Genomic DNA, 25,539 nt, shown 5'->3' on the forward strand with positions numbered 1-25,539 from the left:
ATAGAAAAGGTATGTAAAAAGGGCAATGATATAATATTCGTGGGGGATTTCAATATGCAGATTGGTGCCGGATCGCAAGAAAGGAAATATGTAGGATGCCTATGCGATGTGGTTGAGCTCACTAGGGGAAAGGAAAGGGAAATTTGGAGGGGGTCTTGTGTAATGAACCAAATTTGATGAGGAAGCTTAGGGTAAAAAAAACTCTTAGGAGTCAATGATCATAATAAGATAGAATTAATTTGAGAGGGAGAAGATAAAGTCAGATGTGTCCGTATTACAGTGGAGTAAAGGGAATTACAGACGGATGCGAAAGGAGCTGGCCAAAGATCATTGGAAGGGAATGCTAGCAGGGATGACTGCAGAACAGCAATAGTTAGAAGGCACAAAATAGATATATATAAGAAGAAGTATTCTAAAGGGAGGATGAGGCAATCGTGGCTGACAAGGGAAGTCAAAGACATCATAAAAGCCAAGGAGAGAGCATATAATAGAGCAAAAATTTGTGGGAATTTAGAAGATTGGGAAACTTTTAAAAACCAACAGAAAGCAACGAAAGGGCCAGAAGAAGAAAAAAATATGATATATGAAGGTAAGCTAGGCAATAATAAAAAAAAGTAGATACCAGAAGTATTTTTTCCACTGTATAAAAAGTAAAAAAAGAAGTGAGAGTTGATATCAGACCATGGAAAGTAACACTGGAGAGTTAGAAATGGGGGACAAAGAAATTGCAGATAAACTTAATAAGAATTTTGGGTCACTGTGGACGACACTAGTAGTATGCCAGAAATTAAGGAGTGTCAGGGAGTAGAGTGGGTGTAGTTGCTATTAATAAGGAGAAGGTGTTTGCGAAGCTGAAATGTCTGAAGGTAGATAAATCACCTGGAACAGATGGACTGCACCCCAGTGTTGTGAAAGAGGTAGCAGAAGGGATTGTGGAGGGATTAGTAATGATCTTTCAAGAATCTGGAATGGGTCCAGAGCACTGGAAAAATGCAGATGTCACTCCACTCTTGGTCGGGGGAGGAAGGAGAAAAGAAATTATAGGCCAGTTAGCCTGATTTCAATGGTTGGGACAATGTGGGAGTCCATTATTAAGGATGAGGTTTCAGGGTGCTTGGATGCACATGATTAAATAGGCCAAAATCAGTATGGTTTCCTTAAGGGGAAGTTTTGCCTGACTAATCTGTTGGAATTCTTTGAGCAATTGTTGTTTTCATGGATATTCACACAAGGTACCACACTTAAGGTTGCTTAACAAGATAAGAGCCCATGGTATTACAGGAAAGATACTAGTATGGATAGAGGATTGGCTGACTGGCAGGGGGCAAGGAGTGGGAATAAAGGGGGTCTCTCCTGGTTCGCTGCTGGTGACCAGTGGTGCTCTGTAGGGATTGGTGTTGGGATCACTTCTTTACACTTTATATGTCAGTGGTTTGGATGACAGAATCGCTGGCTTTGTTTGCAGACAATACAGTGATAGGTGAAGGGGCAGGTAGTGTTGAGGAAGAAGGGAGTCTGCAGAAGGAATTAGATCGATTAGGAGAATGAACAACATTTGGTTTATTTTTGTGTCAGCATCAGTCACAGAGAACATATGTTTTTTAGAGCATATTAGTGCTTACAGCAAAGGCAATGTCATTTTACTGAGCTGAATCCAGGAAGAATTTGCATCAGGAAGCAGGGAAATATTGCATTTTTACTTATTACTGCAAGCCTGTTAGTTTAGCTAAATCTTTTTCCAAATCTTGCAAAGACTACTGAAAGATTGTTGCTCTCCTCCATTACACCTTATTATCCAGACTAGCGAGACTTCACTAACAATTCCATACTTTATTCAAATGTAGAAATTAAACTGCAAACAGGAGAAGATCTGCAGGTGCTGGAATACCAAGGCAGCACACACAAAATGCTGGAGGAACTCAGCAGGCCAGGCAGCACCTGTGGAAACCAGTAAACAGTTGACATTTCGAGCAGAAATTCTTTATCAACTGCAACTGCTTGTATAACTTTGTGAAGCATCAAAGATAGGTGAAGGGGCAGGTAGTGTTGAGGAAGCCGGGAGTCTGCAGAAGGACTTAGTTTGGGAGAATGGGCAAAGAAGTGGCAGATGGAATATGGTGTAGGGAAGTATATGACCATGCATATTGGTCAAAGGAATAAAGGCATAGACTATTTTCTAAAAAGGGAGCAAATACAAAAATCAGAGGAGCAAAGAAACTTGGGAGACCTTTGTGCAGGACTCCCTAAAGGTTAACCTGCAGGTAAGAAAGGCAAATGAACTTTTAGCATCCATTTTGAGAGAACTAGATTATAAGAACAAGGATATAATACTGGGGGTTTATAAGGCATTGGTCATACCACACTTGGAGAACTGTGAGCAGTTTTTGGCCCTTTTTTTCTTAAAAAAAAAGATGTGCTGGAATTGGAGAGAGTCCAGAGGGGTTCAAAAGAATGATTCTGGGAATGCAAGGGTTAATATATGGGGAGTACTTGATGGCTCTGGGCCTGTACTCGCTGGAATTTAGAAGAATAAGGAGGGAATCACATGAAACCTATCAGATATTGAAAGACCTAGATAGAAAGGATGTGGAGAGGACGTATCCTATAGTGGGTGAGTATAGGACCAGAAAGCACAACCTCAGAATAGAGGAACGCCTATTTAGAACAGAGATAGAACCATAGAAAAGTACAGCACAGAAACAGGCCCATCTAGTCCATGCCGAGCCATTTGAACTGCCTACTCCCATCAACCTGTACTGGTAACATAGCCCTCCATACCCCTACCAACCATGTACCTATCCAAATTTCTCTTAAGCATTGAAATTAAGCTTGCGTGCAGCACTTGCGCAGACAGCTTGTTCCATACTCTCACATCCCTCTGAGTGAAGAAGTTTCCCCTCATGTTCCCCTTAAACCTTTGCCCTTTCACCCTTAACCCATAAGGTCCAGTTGTAGTCCCACCCAACCTCAGTGGAAAAAGCCTGTTTGCTTTTACCCTTTGTATACCCCTCACAATTATGTATTCTTCTATCAAATCTCCTCCAAACAATTATATTTAAAGCGAAGGTTGACAGGTTCTTGATTAGTCAGGGCATCAAAGATTATGGGGAAGGCAGCAAGGGAATGCAGCTTAGAGGGATAATAAATCAGCCATGATGGAATGGTGGAGCAGACGTGATAGGCTGAAAGACTTAATTCTGCTCCTAAGCCTTACAGAGTTTAAACTAGACAAGTTGGAGTTATTGCATTTGGGAGATCAAATGGAAGGAGAAAGAAGTAGCCACATTTTCAGGAGCACTGACAGACAAACAGAGGATGGGGTGCATGCCCGTAGCTCACTGAAAGTGGCAACGCAAGTTGATTGGGTGGTAGAGAAGGCATGCAACATATCTGCCCATATCAACTGGGGCACTAGGTATCACTAGGTATTAATATTAAATGTTTCAACTGCATAGGACTTTGGTTAGGCCACATTTGAGATACTGTGTTCAGTTCTGGTCACTGCATTAATGCGGAAGCCTTGGAAAGGTTCACCGGCATATTGTCTGGACTGGAGAGTACTAGCTATCAGCAGAAGCTGGACACACTTGGATTGTTTCTCTGGAATGTCGGCAATGTGATAGAACTATGTAAACTTTATGAGAAGCATAGACAGGGAAGACAGTCAGAATCGTTTTCTCAGAGCTGTAATGCCAAACACTAGAGTGACTTTAAGGTGAGAATGGGAAAGTTTAAAGGGGGTTTGCAAAACAAGTTTTTTTTACACGGTGCCTGGAATGCACTGGCAGGAAAGCTCAACAGTGACGTTTAAGAGGCACTTGGCCAGGCACATAAACATGCAGAGAATTGAAGGATAGGAATCATATGCATGCAGATGGGATTAATTTAATTTGGCGTCGTGTGTAGTGCAGTTGTCATGGGTTGAAGGGCCTATTCCCATGCTATTATTGCTCTATTTTTGTCTGATCTCTTTTCAGATTCTAATTGAGTGCTGAGGGGTTTTGCAATGTGTTCTTTCTGATTCAGTCTCCTCTTCCCACAACTAAGGCAAAATTCCTGCTATGTTCCAACAGTAATCTGTTCTTCATGAAGTCGGCCAAGGATTTCCGAGATGGGCACATTTGGTATTCGGTGCTGAATCGTCCACCAAGGAGTCCCTTCACAAGGGTGCAGAGAGTTTCATGTTGTTTTTCTTTGCTGCTTTGCACAATGCTGACAAGTATTATATTCTGGGGAGTACCAAAGAATCCTGCCCAGCAAAAAATGGACCTGGGTAAATGGACCTAGTTCTTGTACATTGTATATCATTAAATAAATGTTCCTCTTTGAATAGACATGCCACTAAATATTCCACTAATCCAATTAATGGACATGACTACACAATTCAAGTCTTCATATTGCAGAATGAAATGCCTTGAACAAACATCAAAGAAATATCTTTGGATGCTGAGTTCAAGCTGTGCATTGAACTAAAGTTTGTTTTATAATCATCTTACTGCCAGAAAATAGTCTTGTTAAGCTGTAAGTATGTTGATAATTTAGACCACAAGACATAGGAGCAGAATGAGGCTATTCAGCCCATTGAGACTACTCCACAAAATCTGAAAACATTTAACAGTATCGATTAATTGTGCTTTTATAGAGAGAAAGAATTTTAAAATTTTATTTCTTTTTAGTTCCCTTGGGTTTTTCATGTTTGCACTCATAAATAAAATGAGTGTACAAATCTGCTTTATCTAAAAATAAATCCACTTGTGAAGTGTACAGGGAATTATTTTGCGCAAGAACATTTCCAACTAAACCTTAACTTTGTTTTTTTTTCTCCTTCACAGGGAAGATTGAATTTACCTGGCAGGAGGTAGTGATTGGTTTTGAGAGCTCACTGCTAATGTTTCCCATCAACCTCCTCATTGTCCAGATTTTCCGAAACATTCGACCACGATTGAAGGAGAAAAAGCAGGGCAAACACGGTCGAATATCTCCTTCGTTACCAACCCCACCCACAAGTCTTCAGACCTACTCACTCACAACAGAAGCTGTTACAAAGGTTGATTTAAAAAAAGTTTTAAAACATCTGTAATGTCTTTCCATATTTAGATCAATGATAGAACCATCATCAGTCATCGTAGAGTTCAATTGTATTACGCTGCAATTTCCATTCATATCCTGCCTTAACTTCATGAATAAGTACATACTGAACCAGAAAGGAGCTGTTGGGAAAGGAATAGGTAGTTTGGCCAAAGAGTTCGACTTTGAGGAATTCGGACAATGCAAAATATGAATCCTAGAACATAGAACAGTACAGCCCAGAAACAGGCCATTTGCCCCATAATATTTGCCGAACCAGCTAAAATGCAAATCAAAATCACCCAAACAATCCCTCCTACCTACACCATGTCCATATTCCACTATCCTTACATCTATGTGCCCATCCAAATGTCTCTTAAAAGCCTCTAAAGGATTTATCTCTACCACCAAACCAGGCAGCACATTCCAGGCATCCATGACTCTCTGAGTAAAAAACTTAACCCTCACATGCCCCTTAAACCTAACCTCTCTGGCATTAGACATTTCAGCCCTGGGAAACAGATACTCTCTGTCCACTCTACCTACCCCTCTCATAATCTTGTAAACCTCTATCAGATCTTCCCTCTGTCTCCAGCACTTCAGAGAAAACAACCATTTGGGAATAGAGTCACAACATATATTGTTAAATGTAGTCTTAAAAACTAAACTGTTATTCAAGTGTTCAGGTATTTCTTAATTGTATTTTTAGTTGATTAAAACTGATTGAATTCCAACATTTAAAAGTAAGTGGATTAATGGTTCATAATACGGATATGGACGTCAATCTAAAATCTCATTGGCAACATAAAATTAACTTTTTAAACTATTAGCAGAAGAAAGTAAAGGGAAAATGTGGTTATAATATAAGGGAATTAATGGAATTAGGTATTTTTAGAGCAGTTATCGGTGTCATACGTCCAGTCTTTTTCAACAAAAATCTATTGTACGCAGGACATCCAGAGGATTGCTAACTCACTGACTAAAACACAGAAGAATCCACAACCGACGCCGGACAAGGATTTGAAAAAAACAACTGACATCAATAAACTTCTGGCTTTAGTTGAAAATATAATCCGAGAGCAAAACAGAGTTGACTGTGAATTTTATCATGAGAGTTGTAAGAAATCAGATACCCTTATCCTCAGCCTGGGATCAGTTGATTTGAAAGGTGAGTTTTAAGAAACTTGTCTAAAATGTATTTGATGTATGGGTAAGAAAACTAAAATGATTTAATTGTACCCAGTCACACCATAGATACAGATGAAGGAAAATGTCAGCACACCGTAGCTCATTCATTTATAGAAAAACTTCCATTCCCTACAGTCATCTTGTATCTTGTTAAATGTATCTTGTTTGCAATTTTTGTCAAAGTTATAGGAATCAAACAGACCACTTAGCCTTGGCACCTGTTGCACAAAGAAATTGGGATTACTTTATTATTGTCAAGTGTACCTAGCCATAGTAAAAAGCTTCTTGTTTGTGTTCCAGCCAGGCACATCATTTCATGTATAAGTACAGTGAGGTAGTTCAGGAGGAGAACAGAATACAGAACATCGTGTTACAAAGTAAGAACAGTGCAGGTAGTTAAATAAAGTGCAAACAAAGGATTGGTTCCTAACAATGCCAAGATCATTCAAAGTGTTATTCACCTTTTGAAAAAGTTCTTTCTGAAATCAGCCTGGGTTATCTATTTACCAATTTAACTCTATTCCATGTTTTAAAATCCTGTCATAGCCTCAGGCAATGCTCTAGATTAATTTCATCCTACCTGATTGACACTGATACGTTTTATATAGTCTCCTTTCAGTCATTTCTTTCAATGTCAAATGCTTCTAGTTTCCTCCAATCTTCTCGGGTTTGATAATTCTCTCATATTAGAGATTGGCCTTATTGTTCATAAAAAAAAAACAGACCTATATTTTCTGTACTTTGAAAGCAGTTTTGTAGAGAAGTTTTCTCAGGGACCATATTTGACCAGCATGACCAGATGATGTTTCCTCACATTGTTGAATGAGGGTTTTTTAAAATTTAGATAGCCAGATGCCTCAAATAATTAGTGGGTTTTCCAACAAGGCAGGATTTCCTTTAGTTATCCTTAATTATGAACTGAATCAGGCTATTGTTGAAACTCAGGTCAGCATCCGGACTCAGCCAAATTAGTTGCTTTTGACGCTGTATGACACCATTTTGAATTTTTTTTTGTTTCTGGACAATGTTTTAACAGGAGCATCAGATTGTGGAGAGGATGGCAAAGGCTGTGTGCTCTGGCGATACTCCAGCTTCACGGAAGGTTCAGATATTCCTCACTGCCCTCCCCATTCATAGTATTCATTCTATTGTTGCTGCTGTAGTTAATATAAGTGGCAGAATAAGTTACTCAAAAAACATCAGTATTCGTCAACATTTGCCTTGTGGTTAAATTACTATTCCAAAGACCTGTACTAATGATCCTGACCCCATTAGGCTCTAGCTCCTCCCCCTTCCTTTCCAATTCTGATGAAGGCCGTGAAGGGTCTCGTCCTGAAACATCAACTGTTTACTCTTTTCCATAGATGCTTCCTGACCTGCTGAGTTCCTCCACAATTTTGTGTGCGTTGCTCCGGATTTTCAGCATCTGCAGATTTTCTCGTGTCCAGAATTCAATCTCCTGGTATCGTCCAGGAAACATGAAATTAATTAATTAAATAATCTTGATCAGAAAGCACATTAGCAAATGCTGATCACAAAACTTCTGAATTGTTGCTTAAGAGCCATTTGATTCTCTTGCACTCTTATGGGAAGGAAAGCTGCTGGCCTTGCCTCACCTCACGCCTATATGACTCCGGGGCTCTTTGCAATGTGGGGGATTCTTACCTAGTCTCTGAGAAGACTGAGCAGTATGTACAATTTAACCACATAAACCAGAGCAGTCAAGAAAGCGGATTGCCACCATCTCCCGCTCAATGACAACCTGAGCAAACATTAAGTGTTCTCAGGAGGCAGTCAGCAGTTCTCCCTGTATGGTTGATATCCAGTACATGACAGCTACTCCATCAAGCAAGATGTACCTTGTGTTCAAATTCCCAATGTCTGTAAACAATATAGACTGGCTAGTAAAGTACTGGTAACCTTTTCTAAACTGTAATCCATGGTGAAATAACTTGTGTTCACATACTGTAGTTACTAATATCCACACACATACAAATGCTGGAGGTATTCAGCTGGTCAGGCGGCATCTATGGAGGGAAGTGAATAGCTGACATTGCGGGCTGACACCATTCATCAGGACTGGAAGGAAAGGGGCCAGAAGCAGACCAAAACTTTGACTTTTTATTTCCCTCCATTGATTCTGCCTGACCTGCACTGCTCCTATAGCATTTCTATGTTTTACTCAAGATTTACAATGTGTGCAGAACCCTTCATGTCTCTGTACTTATTTTATTTAGAGATATAGCACAGAACAGGCCCTTCCGGCCCAACAAGCCACACTGCCCAGCAACCCACCTATTTAACCCTAGCCGAATCACAGGACAATTTACAATGATTAATCAATCTACTGACTGGTGTGTTTTAAGACTATGGGAGGAAACCCATGCGTTCACAGGAAGAACATACAAATTCTTACAGATGGCACTGGAATTGAACTCTGAACTCTGAATTCTGACATCCCCAGCTGTAATAGCTTTTCATTAATTGCTATGCTACCGTGGTGTACAGTTACTAGACTTTCTTTTACTTGCAGAACATGTCACAGGCTCTGCCCCTGAGAAGGGTGTGATTGACAAGCAGAGGAAAAGTGATTATAATCACCATCTGTACCTCCAGCTCCAGCGCATTGAAAATGAGCTGGGATTCCTTGGATCGAGCAAGTTTGAGAATCCTCTGAGCTACAGACAAGCTGTCCAGCAGGTGCAAAACATGAAAGATCTTCTTGAGACTGCGAACTGCAGTTCCAATTCTGTTTCAGAAAGGTAAGTGTTAGAGTGAATTTTGTGTTTAGGACATATACATTTAACAATTGACTTTGGCTACCAGGCTTCACATCTGAAAGTGTATTGTGCATTTAATTTGGAGAGCAGCTCTGAACAATGGGGTCCTAAAAGCTGTGAATCCTGTCCAGACAATGCTGATTAAAATTCATTTGGATGTCTGTGATGTAGATGTGAATCCATGTGAAGGTTGTATGTAGTTTCGAAGAAAGCATTGCCCATGCATTGTAAATATGGAGTTGTCTTTTGATATTTGGCACATAAAATATCGATCCCCACGTTAGACCAGCAGACCTTTCCACCGAAAGCGTCTCCATATGATGCCTGCTGTACCTTGTTTTGTCGAATAAAGAAGCTGCTTTGTATCTACCAGTAATTTTCTCCAGTGATTTCATTCATGTAATAACAGTAATAAGCCCCTGGAATAAGCCAGTATATCAATCCTAATACATGTATTGATAGTCTCGTTACGTCAGCCCATGTGTTAGGATTACTACTTGTTTTAAATTTTCAAATGTTCAGGTTGCAACTGTACCTATAGTCCAGTGTGCTCTAAATACAATACACAATGCATTATATAGATGTTAACTGCATGAAACTGTAGCTTTATGTTTTGTGAGCAACAATACACATACCACTCTAAGCAGGGAAACTTTGAAGAGTGCATTGACTTAAGCTCTTCCCATGTACCTCTGGCAACTAGATCTAGAGAAGCAGTGGTCAAAACTACTTTGTCTGGGATGCCTTAAGAAGGGAAAGGGGCACATCCAAATAAATATTCTTCATAAGTTAAACAGAAAGTGTTGGAAATACTCGGCAGGCCAGGCCACATCTGTAGGAAGAGAAACAGGCCAAAGTGTAGTTAAGTTAGCTGTTGGCATCAGTAGGCGTGTAATGGATGTTAGAGGCTAGCTTATTAATAAAACACTTATAACATTGTCTGACACTCTGGAGCAGAGGTTCCCAATCTGGGTTCCACGGACCCCTCCGTTAATGGTAAGAGTCCATGGCTTAAAAATAGTTGGGAACCCCTGCTCTAGAGAATATCCAAATGTCTGAATCAAATTGTCACCTCTGATAATTTTCTTTCACAGATTCTCCTCTATTCCTAGTCTTTCAGGAGACAGCAAAAAGGGTCACTGTTCCAAAGGTTTACCCTGGTGGTTTGTCTTCATTGGGTGGGGTTTGGTTGCAGCCACCAGTGGTGTATCTGCGTTTTTCACTATGCTCTATGGATTAAACTATGGCAAAGACAGTTCTATCAAATGGCTCATCTCCATGGCTATCTCCTTCTTTGAAAGTGTTCTAATTACACAGCCTTTAAAGGTAATGGAAACCTTTATTCTTGAATTGTGTTGCATCATAAATTGTAGAAGCAGTCTTTACAAGGTAGACACAATATTCTTTTGCTTGAAACCAGTTTTAAATTACTGAAGTATTCTAAGGATGTTTTGGTGGACAGTATATTGACTGGTTGCATCATGGCCTGGTATGGAAACAACAATGCTCTTGAACAGAAAGTCCTACAAAAAGTTATGGATATGGTCCATTCCATTATGGGTGAAGCCCTTTCCACTATTGAGCACATCTATACGGAGTGCTGAATCAGCAAGAATTCCCACCACCCAGGCCATGCTCTCTTCTTGCTGTTGCCATCAGGAAGAAAGTACAAGAGCCTCTGGATCCATGCCACCAGTTTCAGGAACAGTTATTATCCCTCAACCATCAAGCTCTTGAACCAATTATAACTAGTGATAACTTCATTCAACTTCATTTACCCTCCATCACTGAACTTTTCCCACAACCTATGAAAAGTTCCTCAGGCAGCACTTTCCAGACCCATGACCACTACCATCTAGAAGGACAAGACCAGCAGATACCTGGGAACACCACCACTTGGAAATCCCCCTCCAAGTCGCTCACCATCCTGACTTTGAAATATATTGCCATTCCTTCATTGTCGCTGGGTCAAAATCATGGAATTCCCTCCCTAAGAGCACTGTGGGTGTACCTACACCTCAGGGACTGCAGTGGTTCAAGAAGGCAGCCCACCACTACTTTCCCAAGGGCAATTAGGGATGGGCAATAAACGCTGGCACACACATCTCGTAAATGAATAAATTTTAAAAATTTACTTTCAAGGAATCTTCATTTCATGTTCTCAATACTTATTGCTGATTTTTTTTGTATTTGCAGTTTGTCGTTTGCACATTGGTTGTTTGTTTGTCCTGTTGGGTGTGGTCTTCCATTGATTTTACTGTGTTTCTTGGATTTTCTGAGTATGCCTGAAAGATATATGGTTGTATATGGTGACATGTATGTACTTCAATCATAAATTTACTTTGAACTATACGAATATTTTCCCAAGTATCTGGCTTAAGTTTCCATGATTAAAGTACGAGCCATTGTTATGACTGTGACTGAGTCACTAGAGCTGATAGATGCAAATTGTATTTATTCAACACAAGCAGGTCTTCTGCAGAATCTATTTCACCTCTCCTGACACTCAACAGTACAGTGATTTCCTTTAAAGACAATAATACTAGATAACTACAGTTTCAATAATTACCTGTAACTTCAACATTTTGAGTGTAGATAGATAACTTTTGCAGAATTACACACTTTACAATGAGAACGAATGACAGAAACTGTTTGGATATTCAGATACTAGTGGCTGGTCCAAGGGGTTCTGAGCACAAATAAATCAACACCCAAAATAGACGTCTCCTGATATAGTGTTGAGGGACAGCTCCCTAATTATGTAAAAGCAGAATATACATTGACAAAATTGACATGTCCTGAACTGGGTCTAAATAGCAGGGATATGTCCTCAGCAATGTGATAATAGATAGCCACCTAATGCCTCCCTGACCTTATGCAATTTTCAGTGGGGACCAACATGAGCATTGATTTACTGCCTTCTCTTGCAGTTAGAAAGGTACAAAATCAGAACGTGTAACATCCTGTGATTGGTTTTGATGGCCTCAGGGTATCAGTGGAAGTTACATTGTGAACAGGTCTGTTTTGGAACACCGGTTTTCATTTAAAAGAACTAGCTGCTCTCCCGTTTCCATAACTCCTGCAAATGCCACAATCAACCCAATCTTTCATAATTGTTGGATATAGTGTTTCCAGTTCTTTCATGAGAAGAGATTACCAGGTGAACAGAAGATTCAAGAATGTGCTCATAGCATCCCTGGAAAATGAACAACATCCACACTGACTCCTGGGAATCTCTAGCCCATGACCATTTGGAGGGGAGAAGGAACATCTGGGATGGTCCTGAAAACTTTGAGCCAATACATCAGAAGCAGTTGGAAGCCAAGAATAAGCAGTGGGAAGATTGCAGTAGCTTACAAACTATCCCCCATCTGTGGGCAGGATTCAGATCTCAGTATTCTTATGCGCCTTTGTTGTACATTTAGCACATGAGGTTGGGTCGGACTACACCAGAGGTCATGGGCTCAGGGTGAAAGATGAAAAGTTTAAGGGGAACATGAGAAGAAACTTCTTCATTCAGAGGGTCTTGAGTGTGGATTGAGCTGCCAGCACAAGTGGTGTATGCAAGCTCGACTTCAATGCTTAAGAGAAGTTTGGATAGGTATATGGATGGAGGGGTATGGAGAGTTATGGTCCAGTTGCAGGTCAATGGGAGTAGGCAGTTTAAATGGTTTCACCATGGACTAGATGGGCTGAAGGGCATGTTTCTGTGCTGTACTTCTCTATGATTCTATGAGTCTATGCAACCAAGGGCACGCTCCTCAAGGAATCTGCCTACTTAAGTTGGTCACAAAGGATGCAACAAAGTATGCAAATTCTACTTACAATCTTCATTCCTTCACAGATTGTGTAGAACTTGTGTGTCCAAGACTCTACTTAACTACTAAATTATGGTAAAACCATAACCAAATGTCACCAAGATTTCTGTTAAGTTGGTGTTCTATTTCGAACATAGAACATAGAATAGTACAGCACATTACAGGCCCTTCGGCCCACAATGTTGTGCCGACCCTTAAACCCTGCCTCCCATATAACCCCCCACCTTAACTTCCTCCATATACCTGTCTAGTAGTCTCTTAAATTTCACTAGTGTATCTCCCTCCACCACTGACTCAGGCAGTGCATTCCACGCACCAACCACTCTTTGAGTAAAAAACAATCCTCTAATATCCCAAACACAAGGAAATCTGCAGATGCTGGAATTTCAAGCAATGCACATAAAAGTTGCTGGTGAACGCAGCAAGCCAGGCAGCATTTCTAGGAAGAGGTACATTCAAAGTTTCAGGCCGAGACCCTTCGTCAGGACTAATGAAGGGTCCTGATCAAGGGTCTCGGCCCGAAACATCGACTGTACCTCTTCCTAGAGATGCTGCCTGGCCTGCTGCATTCTCCAGCAACTTTTATGTTTGTTGCCTCTAATATCCACCTTGATCTTCCCACCCCTCACCTTAAAGCCATGTCCTCTTGTATTGAGTATTGGTGCCCTGGGGAAGAGGCGCTGGCTGTCCACTCTATCTATTCCTCTTAATATCTTGTATACCTCTATCATGTCTCCTCTCATCCTCCTTCTCTCCAAAGAGTAAAGCCCTAGTTCTCTTAATCTCTGATCATAATGCATACTCTCTAAACCGGGCAGCATCCTGGTAAATTTCCTCTGTACACTTTCCAACGCTTCCACATCCTTCCTATAGTGAAGCGACCAGAACTGGACACAGTACTCCAAGTGTGGCCTAACCAGAGTTTTACAGAGCTGCATCATTACCTCTTTCTAACCACAGCATCTCAAATAGCGTTGCCTGAGAATTGGATGGTTTAGCTCTTTGAGTTGAATGATTAAGGTAAGATTCCTCTTGTGTGAATTTGAATCAAAATTATTCTCAATCCAATGTGAATTCATATAGTGCCATATGAAATAAATAGAAAATTATTATAAATACATAAAATCAGAATCGGAATCAGCAATGATAGCGGAGGGGAAAGAATACTAAATCACTATTGAAATACTACCAATGTGCAGTTTTCTATTAATAAAAGAAATCCAATAAAGCCTCAATGAAATTAGTAAAACCTTGAAGTTCTCCATGCCAAATTCAGGTGTGTATAATAGTGCCGAGGGTCACCACAGTATCTAACGTGAAAATGCTGGAAACACTCAACAGATCAGGCAGTATCTGTGGAATGGGACTGATATTTGGTCAGAATAGTGTCTTTGACATGAAGCATTACCTTTGTTTGTCTTTCCACAGATGCTGCCAGATCTGCTCAGTTTCTGTTTCCATTTCAGATTTCCAGCATCTACAGTTTGCACAGAAATTTCTGTCACGAGCTGCTTCCTCAATTCAGAAGTTCACAGAACATTGTTGTTAAGTTTCCCCATGTCTCTCTCAGTGTGGCAATTTCTTATCAACATGTTGCAGCTGATACAATGTAACATAGCAGTTGAAATCTCTACAGACAAATTCTAAAGGTTCCTGACGAAGGGTCTCGGCCTGAAACGTCGACTGTACCTCTTCCTACAGATGCTGCCTGGCCTGCTGCGTTCACCAGCAACTTTGATGTGTGTTGTTCTAAAGGTTCAAATGTGGGAACAATAGCCTTCCAGCTACGCACATTGTTGGTACTGAAGAAATGGAGTTTGCAGTGATGGGGGGCAGGGGAAGAATGGGAGTATGGACTGGAAGGGTCAGAGGAACCTGGACTGACCGTTGAAGAGCAACACCCACAGGAGACTATGGAGTTCCTTCAGGGCCTCAATCAGGTACTCCTGGCCAGAAGCTGCCTGCACTTAAGAGAAGTTTATAATTGAAACAAATTCCTATGTCTGCTCAGCCCGATCTTGTTGGCTGCAGAGAAAGTAGCTGAAGTCTTCTCTCCTTGAGTATGAGTTGGGTGAAGTCCCTAATGCAGCGGGAAACAGCACAATGTGAAATATGGCCGAGATCAGCAGGTGTAGCCTGGAATGATGTTGGGACTGGGAAGTTGAACTGTGAATCTAACCTCCATGGTGAAATTCAAGGTCACTAAAGCCACAATTTACAATCAGGACAAAGAAGGTGGTTTTAATGATGGTTCTTTAAATAGAATGATTTTATAGCTGATAGTTCTGTGAATAAATAAAAACAGTTGTCTTCAAAAGCAGTGACATTGAAGATCTTATGGCAGATGAATGTTGCATGTTTCGCAAGAGATTTACACTGAATAGTGCCGGAGAAAATGAAAAGCTGAGGAAACAAATTTGTTGACAGGGCTAAGTATGCAAAAATAAAATCTCAAAACTGTTGCCCCTTGCATTAATCCAGTTTTCAATTACACTGCAACTTTTTTTGATTCTTATGCTTTGCTTAATATCTTTTGAAAACTTGTGAATGACTTAACAACAATGAATAATTGTTGATTAATTTGCAATAATCAATGCCAAAGGTTCAATTTCTAATCAACAACAATTTGATTCAATATTATTTTGAGTAGAGCTTTATCTATAAATTTTGCTGTTTGCCTTTTTAGGTGCTGGGTTTTGCAGCTTTCTTTGCTCTCGTCTTGAAGAAAGTCGAACTAGAAGATGATGGTGAAAGCTCAATTGACAGCCCCTTTTCTACTTCAGGTGACCTGTCCAGTCTGACCGTGCTAATCAGATTCTTATTCTTTCTCATTCATGTTCCTGATTACTGATAATGTTGCCTGGCCACACTTCCATCAAGAAGATCAAATTATCAAAGTGGGCCTAAAGGGGAGCCAGTTCTTAATTTTATGTCAGTCTGTGGGTCAGTCACAACCACTTTCTTTTATCCTCTCTTTTCCCTTGCTCTGTCCAAACCCAGCCAAATGAAATAGTCCATGCTTAACTTTTTGATCCAACTTGTTCAAGGAATTAAGACAAATGATGCAGTTGCAATGAATGTCACACATTTCAAGACTCATTCTTGACATACCTGTGATAAATGGAGACTCATCATTTTCACAGCATTATAGTCCTACTGAAGACTAAACGGTCAGCAAGGCCTCTCATATTAAATAAGCAAATGAAAGAAAGTATGTCATTTAGCTAAATGTAACACTTAGATGAAGCTATTTAATCAGGAGGGGAGGGACATTCCTCTAGTCAGTGCAGAACAACATTGCTAGGATGCAGTGGATCCTTACGGTTGACAGCAGACAGACCAGGAGTGGGAAGGTGTGAGCATGTGGCTGCATGAGGAAGAAAATGATTGTCTTTAGATTTACATTTCCAAGCAGTGACATTTTAATATTGTTTTCAGTGGGAGACCCCAGTATTCTGCTAGTAGCTCGCAGGGACAGCAGCAGCAATATCTATCAGCCACCACCTCAAAAGGAAGTGGAACACATGAAGAAGAACTCCATTAAAGAGCAGAAGGTGTTTGCTTTGATCAGGGAAATACTGGGTAAGAAAATACTTCTCAGAGGCTATTTGTTTTTGTCAAATCCACTTGTTCAGGATTGCTAAGGGTAGGAGAACAGGAGAAAGAAAAGATGCAGATTAATTGGTCTCCAATAGTTACAACTTCTAAGACAGCGCAGAAGACTCATAACCACACTATATCAACTATCTTTGAAGAGTGGAAGACACAGGAAGGGGAACTGTGTGTAATTGATTAAAATATAAATAAAGTTTCATTGCATTCTTTAGATGGCAACACACACAAAATGCTGAGGAAACTCAGCAGGTCAGGCAGCATCTATAGAAGTGAATAGACGTCAACATCTCGGGCTATGACCCTTCATCAGGACAGCAATTCTCAATTTAGAGCTTTGTGACTTTAGAAAGTTAACACCATTTCTATCTGTGGAAGCGAAAGTTCCAGTCAGAGATTGTCCACAAAGAGATTTTGTTTGGTCTTTACTGATGCAATCAACATCGAACAGTAAAATTCTATAAACTTTGAGTACAACATTTTTGCTATAACATACATTGAAAGTGTCAAGCCCAGTTAATGAAATGTAAATGAGCTCTAAATTACTGTCATAATGATTTTTTACACTGTTGATTTTACTTTTTGCATCAATCCCATGCATATGCCCAAATAATCTTATAATCTATAATATGTATATAAAATTTAGTATAATAGTCTGCTTTTTATCTTTGTGATTTGCTGTCTATTGAATTAAATCTGATATACCCATCCTTTTGTCTCGTGTCTGTTGCCAGCACTTCTACACCAAATTCAAAGCCAAGAGCCACCATGAGCAATAGCAGTCTGGAGTCCAGAAAGACTTTGTCTGCATATAGTTATGATGTCAGTTACAATACTGTGCCTTTACAACTGCCAGAAACATCTGAGTCTTGGTACCATTAAATTAAATGATTTTATTATTAATTATGTGAACATTTTCAGATTTGTGCCATAATAAATATTAGGTGGAATCTGATGTTCTACCTAATGACGCCAAACTTTTTTTTGCCATGGACCAATGCCATTAAGCAAGGGATCCATGATCTCCCAGTTGGGAATAGTTGGATTAAAGGAATGCAAATATTTTAGTGATGATCATTTAATTTGTCTGTTGCATAATGCTACAGAAATGTTAAGAGAAGAAAATTTGAGTAGATTAGACACACCGGTCTACCTTCATAGCTAAAGTAATTTTGTTCCTCTTGGCTTCATATTAAACTAAGATAAAGCTGCAGAACTCTGCTAAATACCTGAAATAAGTATACCTCATATTTCTATAATCTAGCAGTGATTAATATTTGCTAGGAGACTTTAAATGAGTTTGTTGCTTCTCTAGTACATTTAAGCCTCGCTGATGAGACTTTGATAGTTGACACCACTCTCTGACGGTGGTGTTGAAAAGAGGATGCTGTCTAAGTTGCATGCCATCTTGGTCAATGTCTCCCATCCACTACATAATGTACTGGGTGGGCACAGGAGTACATTCAGCCAGAGACTCATTCCACCGAGATGCAGCACAGAGCGTCATAGGAAGTCATTCCTGCCTGTGGCCATCAAACTTTACAACTCCTCCCTTGGAGGGTCAGACACCCTGAGCCGATAGGCTGGTCCTGGATTTATTTCATAATTTACTGGCATAATTTACATATTACTATTTAACTATTTATGGTTCTATTACTATTTATTATTTATGGTGCAACTGTAATGAAAACCAATTTCCCCCGGGATCAATAAAGTATGACTATGACTATGACCATGACTAAAAAGGCACTGATGAATTTAACATTTATGCAAATATCCATGCAATCAGGTATAGACCTCCACAAGACTAAACTGATCAGTGCCATATCTGAAAAGCAATGCTACAGTGTTAAATTTCTCAACATTGTTTGTGTACTCACTTAGCCAAGGGATTGAATACAATGAGTTATTATACTGTCACAAACTTTCCCTGCCTATCTTTAGTCAAAAATATGGCACAAATACTTGCCCAATTTTACGAAGTGCCATATGGTGTGCTCCACATTCTTAAATAGATTTTCCTCTCTTAAATTTCCAATGACTTCTGACTTATTTCTTATGGATCCAGAGAAAGCATGTCACAAATCTATTAGCTAGATTGTAATGTCTATAATAATAAAATTGGGCAGTATGACGCAATTCTAGATATTTCCAGATCGTATAAACTTTTTATAGTTAGATTATTTGTTACATTTAATGTAAATTATCTGCAGTATTTTACTTGCAGGAATAGTTTAATGGCACATTTTCTTTGCTTAACATTGAATTTTGCTTGTTGTAGCCTACCTGGGATTTTTGTGGATGCTGCTGTTGGTTGCTTATGGACAACGCGATCCAAGTTCCTATTACCTGAATAAAGCAATTCAAGACAGCTTCACCAGTGGATTTGATGAGACTTTGAGTTACAATGACTTCTTCAAATGGGCGAACAATACACTTATCTCCAATTTATTTGGCTTCTACCCAGGTGAGTCAGATGGGAACATCTTCAAAAATATCAAGGATTTCTATAAAACAGAACATGCTGAAATGACTCCGTAAGTCAGTCAGCATCTGTGGAGAGAAAAAACTGGTTAATGTTTCAGGTCAATAATCTTTCGCTACAATTGACCCTAACTATTGGGCCCAGCAAGGAAGGAAACAGGTGTCCCTTTCTTCTGTGCACATTTAAAATTAGTGATAGAGATGGATGAAAAAAAGTTTATGCTTTTAGTCATACTCTTTCCTAAACTGATACATCTGCATACTCGCCAAGTATTTGGTGAGCTTTTATTCCATTGGTGTGCACTTACTTTATTTGACACAGAGAAAGGCTGTGGACCAGGAATGGAAAGCTTTTCCACTGCCGACATAGAAATCCTAAAAGTAGAGCATGGAAAGTAGGAGTTGTGTGGGGAATGGAGAGGGTGTAATGATCGCAGACTTGGGGATAAAGCAATTCCATGGATAAGGAACTTCAGTGGTGGTCAGTGACTGTGAGGATCAAGATCATGTCAGGAAGGTGGGTGAGTGAGTGTGGGTGGGACACAGGTTATTTTTAGAGACCTGGGGCTTTTCTTCAGCCACAAGCTTGCTGGAAGGGCACTTACATCTTTTGTGCATCTCTGCTTTGCCTTCTTTCAGCTGTCAGGTTTCCTGCACTTGGAAAACGCAGCCTGTTCGGGTTAAACCTAGATTATCTATCTTATCGTGACCCTTGCACTTACTCTGTAACTGCAGTACTATATTCTGCATTCAATTTTCTCTTTTACTACCTCAAAGTAATTATGTTTGATATAATCTATCTGGATGGTGTCCTACAAAACAGCAGATTTTCACTGTATCTTGGAATATGTGATAATAATAAACCAATATTAACAGAGATATAAAACATGGAAAAGAGATAAGGTGAAGTTGGCAGACTCACTAAAATATTTCGCTGACCAAGTATTGGATGGTATCAGGAAGGGAAGTGGTACTGCATTAAAATTGTAATGCTACGAAGGGAGGAGGTACTAGAGGGAGTAAAGAATGAACACATTAAGTTGGAAGTGAGAAGCAGAAAGTGTATGATCATGCTACTAGTTGTATTTATTAGCCCTCAAAACAGCGAGAGAGACAGAGGAGCAAGAAAATCACAGAAATATGCAAGAACTATAATGCGTTGATATTAGCTGACTTAATTACCTAAACCTTAAATTAGTTAATAATAAAGTAAAATGAAGGAAGGTATTTTTGATTGCATTTTCCTCACCCATTAGTAGGAAGGAGGGAAAGCTGGATCTGCTGCAGGGGAGAACAGAGATTGGGGGAAGGGAATATTCATCATGTTGAAACTAATAGTACAGATGTACAAACAATAATCAGAAGTGAACTTCTAGGTGGAAAGAAGTAAATTCCAATACAATTTGAATTCTGACTGACAATGGGCCAACGCCAGTTAAAATGGAAGCAAAATTTGACAGGAAAGTTACGAAACAGGACAGTGGTTGATTTATGATGAAATCATAGATGATCTGCCAGAAATTGCAGCTCTATATTCCTATGGACCTTAGTTACCTTTGGTACTTTTGCTTATCAAGAACCTAACCACCTCTACCTTAAAATATTCAGAGAATCTGTTTCATTGTTTTCTTTGAGAAAGAAAGATCTAGGAACTCACAACCCTCTGAGGAACACAAAATTGCCTCATGGATGAATTAGTTGGATAACCTCTTACTTTTAAACAGTGATTTCTGGCTCTAGTTTCTTCAGCATGATGAATTCCACCTTCTCTACATACATCCTGTCAAAATCTGTCAGAGTCTTGTCTGTTTCAATAAAACCCTCATTCACTATCCTTGATTCCAGTAGTACAAGTCTAGCTGATCCAACATTTCCTACCTACTCGAATATTAGTAAACCAATGAACTACTTCCAACTTATTTACATCCATTCTTCAGCAAGAGACCCAGCTGCTGGCATAGTAGCATCAGTGCCGGACGCTGGGATGAAAGATCCCAAGTTCGAATCCAGCCGGCTCCCCTGCACGCTTTCCATCCATGCTGGGTTATGAGCTAGTGATCTCTTTGGAAGCTCACCCCGCAGAAGGCAATGGCAAACCACTGCAGCAACTTGCCTCGTATGCGGTTCCTCACTACGTCAGAGAGGCGTGGAGGGAAATTGTCCACTAACCGGAGAAACACTGGACGCAATGTACCTTTCCTTTCCTTCAACAAGGAGACCAATGCTGTCCGAATAATGACTCAATAATACCCTATATGAATGAGGAATAACCTGCAAGAAACGATAATATCGTGCTAACTTTTCTTATTACTTGGTATACTTGCCTTTAATGAATCATATAGAAGGACACCTAAAACCAAAAGCATCTCAAAGCTCTGCAATCTCTCTCCACTTTTATACCTGCAGAAAGGGTATAAAAATATCTGCTTCAAATTTCAGGGTTCGTCACTGACGGCAATTCTAAACTGGTTGGATCTGCCCGCATTCGACAACTCAGAATAAAGAACAACAGTTGTCACATTCCAGCAAAGCTGAGGGGGTCTGTCAGGGAGTGTCATGCCCAGTATTCCTTGGATAATGAGGATATGTCTGCCTATGGTTGTCGCTGGAACAGGACAGCAGCTCAGAATTCCTCAGACCTGGACTACGTCTGGCAATACCAAAGCCAAAGAGAACTGCGCAGCTATCCCATATGGGGAAAGCTTGCCATGTACAGAGGGGGCGGTTACATTGCAGAGCTGGGGGCAGATGCGCAGGAATCTTACAGGTAACCGAATACTTTGAATATCTAAGGTACTATCTATTTTACAAAGCCAACATGTTTATATCTCTGGAGAAGCAATGCAATAATCTTAATGTTTCACTATGTTTGAAAGATTCTATTGACTGTCTCCTGAAACAGAAGAAGACTTTAAAGATATTGAGTCCTTTCGAAGATTCAGTGGATTATAAGAAGAATCAGGAGAAGCCTGAGAAGGGTCGACAAAAGTTGTTTTGAAAATGCCACGTGTTTCATCTATATTTGTGAATGATCAGATATGCTAAATGTTACTCTCAATGCAACACGTACTGCTGCCTCCAAGCACTCCAAGACTTTCAAGCTGCCAGGAAAGACAGGCCGCTCCCCTTGGAGTGGGAGTACGCTGGTCAAGTTAGTGGGGGAAGGGTACAATTGTAACACAATTTAGATGTTTATATCAGAGTACAGATGAACAACAAGGTTGGAGAGGGTGCAGATGATATGGCCCAGTATAGATAAGCCTTCGTGAAAAGTGCCAAAAACAAAGTGATTAGGATCCCCTCATCCCAAGTCATGTTGTATCATATCCCATTAATTACTCTTCCATATGGCCACTAGTTAGCAAAGAACAACATCAGAATGGTCTAATAATTTTTTTAACTGGTGTTGAGGGAGCAATGCAAGTGTAGGCACTTGGGAAGTGATCCACTCTCTTTCTTTTATTCCATTTGAACAGGTGTACGGCTAAAAACTGTATGAGTACATGTCTCTTCCACTTAGACCTTATCGATATATTCCCATAATTTACATTAAGCTCCTCTAAGGTATACAAAGAACATACTTAACAATGGAACAACTTTATCAACAAAGCTTGGCAGTTGTGCTCTTGATCTCCTCTGGGATTCCAATTTCATGGCTCTTGCTATGTTCTCCTGACCATAATCTGTCTTCTCTGTATCACAGGAGTTCCCAACCTGAGGTCCATGGACCCCTTGGTTAATGGCAGCAGTCCACAGAATAAAAAAGATTGGGAATCCCTCATGTGTCAGAAGGTGTCCTGATACTATTCAGTCTGATTCCCCCCGCTTACCAATTTGCCATCTTTATGTGACATTCATGTTAATTTGCTCCATAATGACCATTCTCTATTCAATGTATTGGATTTCCCAACAAAGTCAGAGCATAAAAGGTTTGGGGGCATTGCACTGATGTAGCCAGTAAGTAATGGTGCAATTTTCACTCTGTAACTAGCATGAATGCGGCTGGGTGTATTCCAGTCTGGTCTTCACTTCAAACCAACAGTCATCAGAAAATTGTAGGTGACATCCATTTATGCACCCTGTAGTGAAGTTAGTAGTGGCTCCAGTATAGAATGGCAATCGTCATTTGTGGTTCTGAGATCACTATTTTCCTACACTTAGTGTTTCATAACAGCTATTTTTAAAAAATATATAGTTAATTAATCAAAAAAGCCATTCTAAAATTGAGAGTTGAAGTAGGGTGAGAGGACAATGTGTGTGAGGAATGTGCTTCCTGGTGGGTCAGAAGGTTGGAAGATGGAATGAATTTAATGTATGAATTCTATTCATACATTGCAACACAATAATTTGATGGGCATTACATTGCCATTCATTTTGTACATTTTTTCTTCTGTTTAATTACCTGCTTGGAAACATTCCAGCTTCCCCTTCACCCAAGTGCTTTCAATAGTTTGACTAACCGGAGCCTCTCTGATCCAATTAACATAAGGTAATAGGTTGTAAGTTTGCATAGGTTTCAAATTTAGCCTGAAGGTTATGACATTTGGCATCAGTTTTTAAAAGTCAGCAAGATGGCCTTGCAAGCCTTCTTGGCTACGACCATTGCTCTTTACAGCAGTGTGCCAGGAGGTTGTTCTGAGGGCCTGAGTTCAGTCTGGGAATGTCTGAGCATTAGTAAAGCCCATACTGCAGGCAACTCTCCACATCCCACCCCCCAACCTGTTCTGTGGGCCAATAGAGTTGATAATGTCTTCTTTTCTTGAGTGTGGAGATTGGGTGAGCTCCTCGATACAGCAGGAAGCAGTAAAGAGAGGGCTGCAGCAGCTAGAAGTGACCCTGAGGCTAGGAAGCCAAGAATGACCGTGACCTTGATCTCCATGGGCATTGCAGTAATGAGTACAAGTGCATGGGATCACCAGAGGTCAGGCATTTGAGTAAGGACAAGGAATGGCACTTGCCTGTTGTCCTTTTGTAACATCATCTCGAAAAGCTTGCTTGTTGTGTGAATAAATGAGAGCTGTCAATTTTTCAAAGCGGAAGTTGAAAATTACACTGGAGTTGAATTTTATGTACTGTGTTGCTACTAACAACGTTCTTGGTCATTTCTCACAGAAAGAAGGGCACAAAGGCAAATGAAAACATTTCTGATAAGACGGTCAAGTTTTCTAAATGGTTAATTGAGTATAGAAACATAGAAAACCTACAGCACAATACAGGCCCTTTGGCCCACAGAGTTGTGCTGAACATGTCCCTACGTTAGAAATTACTTACCTGAAGCTCTCTATTTTACTAAGCTCCACGTACCTGTCTAAAAGTCTCTTAAAAGACCCTATCGTATCTGCCTCCACCACCATTGCCGGCAGCCCATTCTGCGCATTCACCACTCTCTGAGTAAAAAACTTACCCCTGACATCTCCTCTGTACCTACTCCCCAGCACCTTAAACCTGTGTCCTCTTGTGGCAACCAATTCAGCCCTGGGAAAAAGCTAAGGTAGAGCGTTCCTATGAAACCGTTCATAAGCCGAAATGGAGTAAAGCGAAGAAGCAATTGCCATTAATTTATATGGGAAAAATTTTTGAGCGTTCCCAGACCCAAATAATAACTTACCAAATCATACCAAGTAACACATAAAACCTAAAATAACACTAATGTATAGTAAAAGCAGAATCGGAAAGTTAAGCCAAAACTGATTTGTAGAAAAAAATCGGCAAGAATGCGCACACAGGTGCCCGCGCAAAGCTTCATGGTCATGGTAGTCTTTCTCCGGGTAAACACAAGTGTCCCGTCTTTGACTGCTACCTTTGTCCCTTATTTGGGAGTGAGAAGGTTGGCAACCCTATCCATATTCTTCCGGTAGTGAGGCGACCAGAACTGAGCATAGTACTCCGTGTGGTCTGACCAGGGTCCTGCATAGCTGCAACATTACCTCTCGGCTCCTAAGTTCAATTCCATGATTGATGAAGGCCGATACACTGTACGCCTTCTTAACCACAGTATGCCAGCAAGAAAATGAATATAGGTTGTATATAGTGACATATATGTATTTTGTAAATAAATTTACTTTGAACTTTGAACTTTAATGCACCTAAAGTGAATGCAATATTTGCTTTCCACTGTTAGCATAATTTTCAATTATGGAGTGCCATTTTTTATGATGTCATGTCAAGGAACTTCCAGGCTGTCGTATTTTTGATCAGATGTTAAACCAAGGTTTGTGGATCACTTCAGCTGATTAGAAAATATATCCTGGCATCATCTTTAGAAGAATGGGGAGAAATCTTGGCAATGGGGAGAGATCTTGGCAATGCCTTTCCCAAAATTGGTTCTGTCAATGAATTACTTGATTGGAAAGAGAGCAAAGGAAAAGAACTGTTGTTCTAGAATCTAGCAAAAACTTGATGGACTACAAGGCCTCCTTCCAATAATTCTAAACATCAAATTTTAAGGCACACAGGAAGTTTCATAAGCAAAATTCTGCACACATTGGGGATTTTTTTATTTTATTTGAGTATTTTCCATTTTGTTATCTCACTTGGGACAATATTTTGCACAGACTTTCTGTATTGGGTGCTTTTTCCTGATTCTTAGT

The 25,539-nt window shown here is 40.1% G+C and overlaps 1 protein-coding gene across 4 annotated transcripts in view; it reads left to right on the forward strand.

Annotated features, from left to right (window-relative positions):
- Positions 1-25,539, forward strand: part of pkd1l2a (polycystic kidney disease 1 like 2a) — a 100,346-nt gene that overhangs the window by 55,445 nt on the left and 19,362 nt on the right. For 3 of the 4 annotated variants that reach the window (XM_063067122.1, XM_063067124.1, XM_063067125.1), the window contains 9 exons: positions 4,074-4,273; positions 4,833-5,047; positions 6,019-6,235; positions 8,789-9,017; positions 10,130-10,361; positions 15,540-15,636; positions 16,292-16,435; positions 18,747-18,932; positions 21,389-21,716. In XM_063067122.1, the coding sequence (XP_062923192.1) occupies positions 4,074-4,273; positions 4,833-5,047; positions 6,019-6,235; positions 8,789-9,017; positions 10,130-10,361; positions 15,540-15,636; positions 16,292-16,435; positions 18,747-18,932; positions 21,389-21,716 (1,848 nt within the window). The remainder of the gene's footprint in view (positions 1-4,073; positions 4,274-4,832; positions 5,048-6,018; positions 6,236-8,788; positions 9,018-10,129; positions 10,362-15,539; positions 15,637-16,291; positions 16,436-18,746; positions 18,933-21,388; positions 21,717-25,539) is intronic. The other variant, XM_063067123.1, reaches the window with a different exon arrangement.

This window comes from Mobula hypostoma, chromosome 14 (genome assembly GCF_963921235.1).
Source record: "Mobula hypostoma chromosome 14, sMobHyp1.1, whole genome shotgun sequence".
Lineage (NCBI taxonomy): Eukaryota > Metazoa > Chordata > Chondrichthyes > Myliobatiformes > Myliobatidae > Mobula > Mobula hypostoma.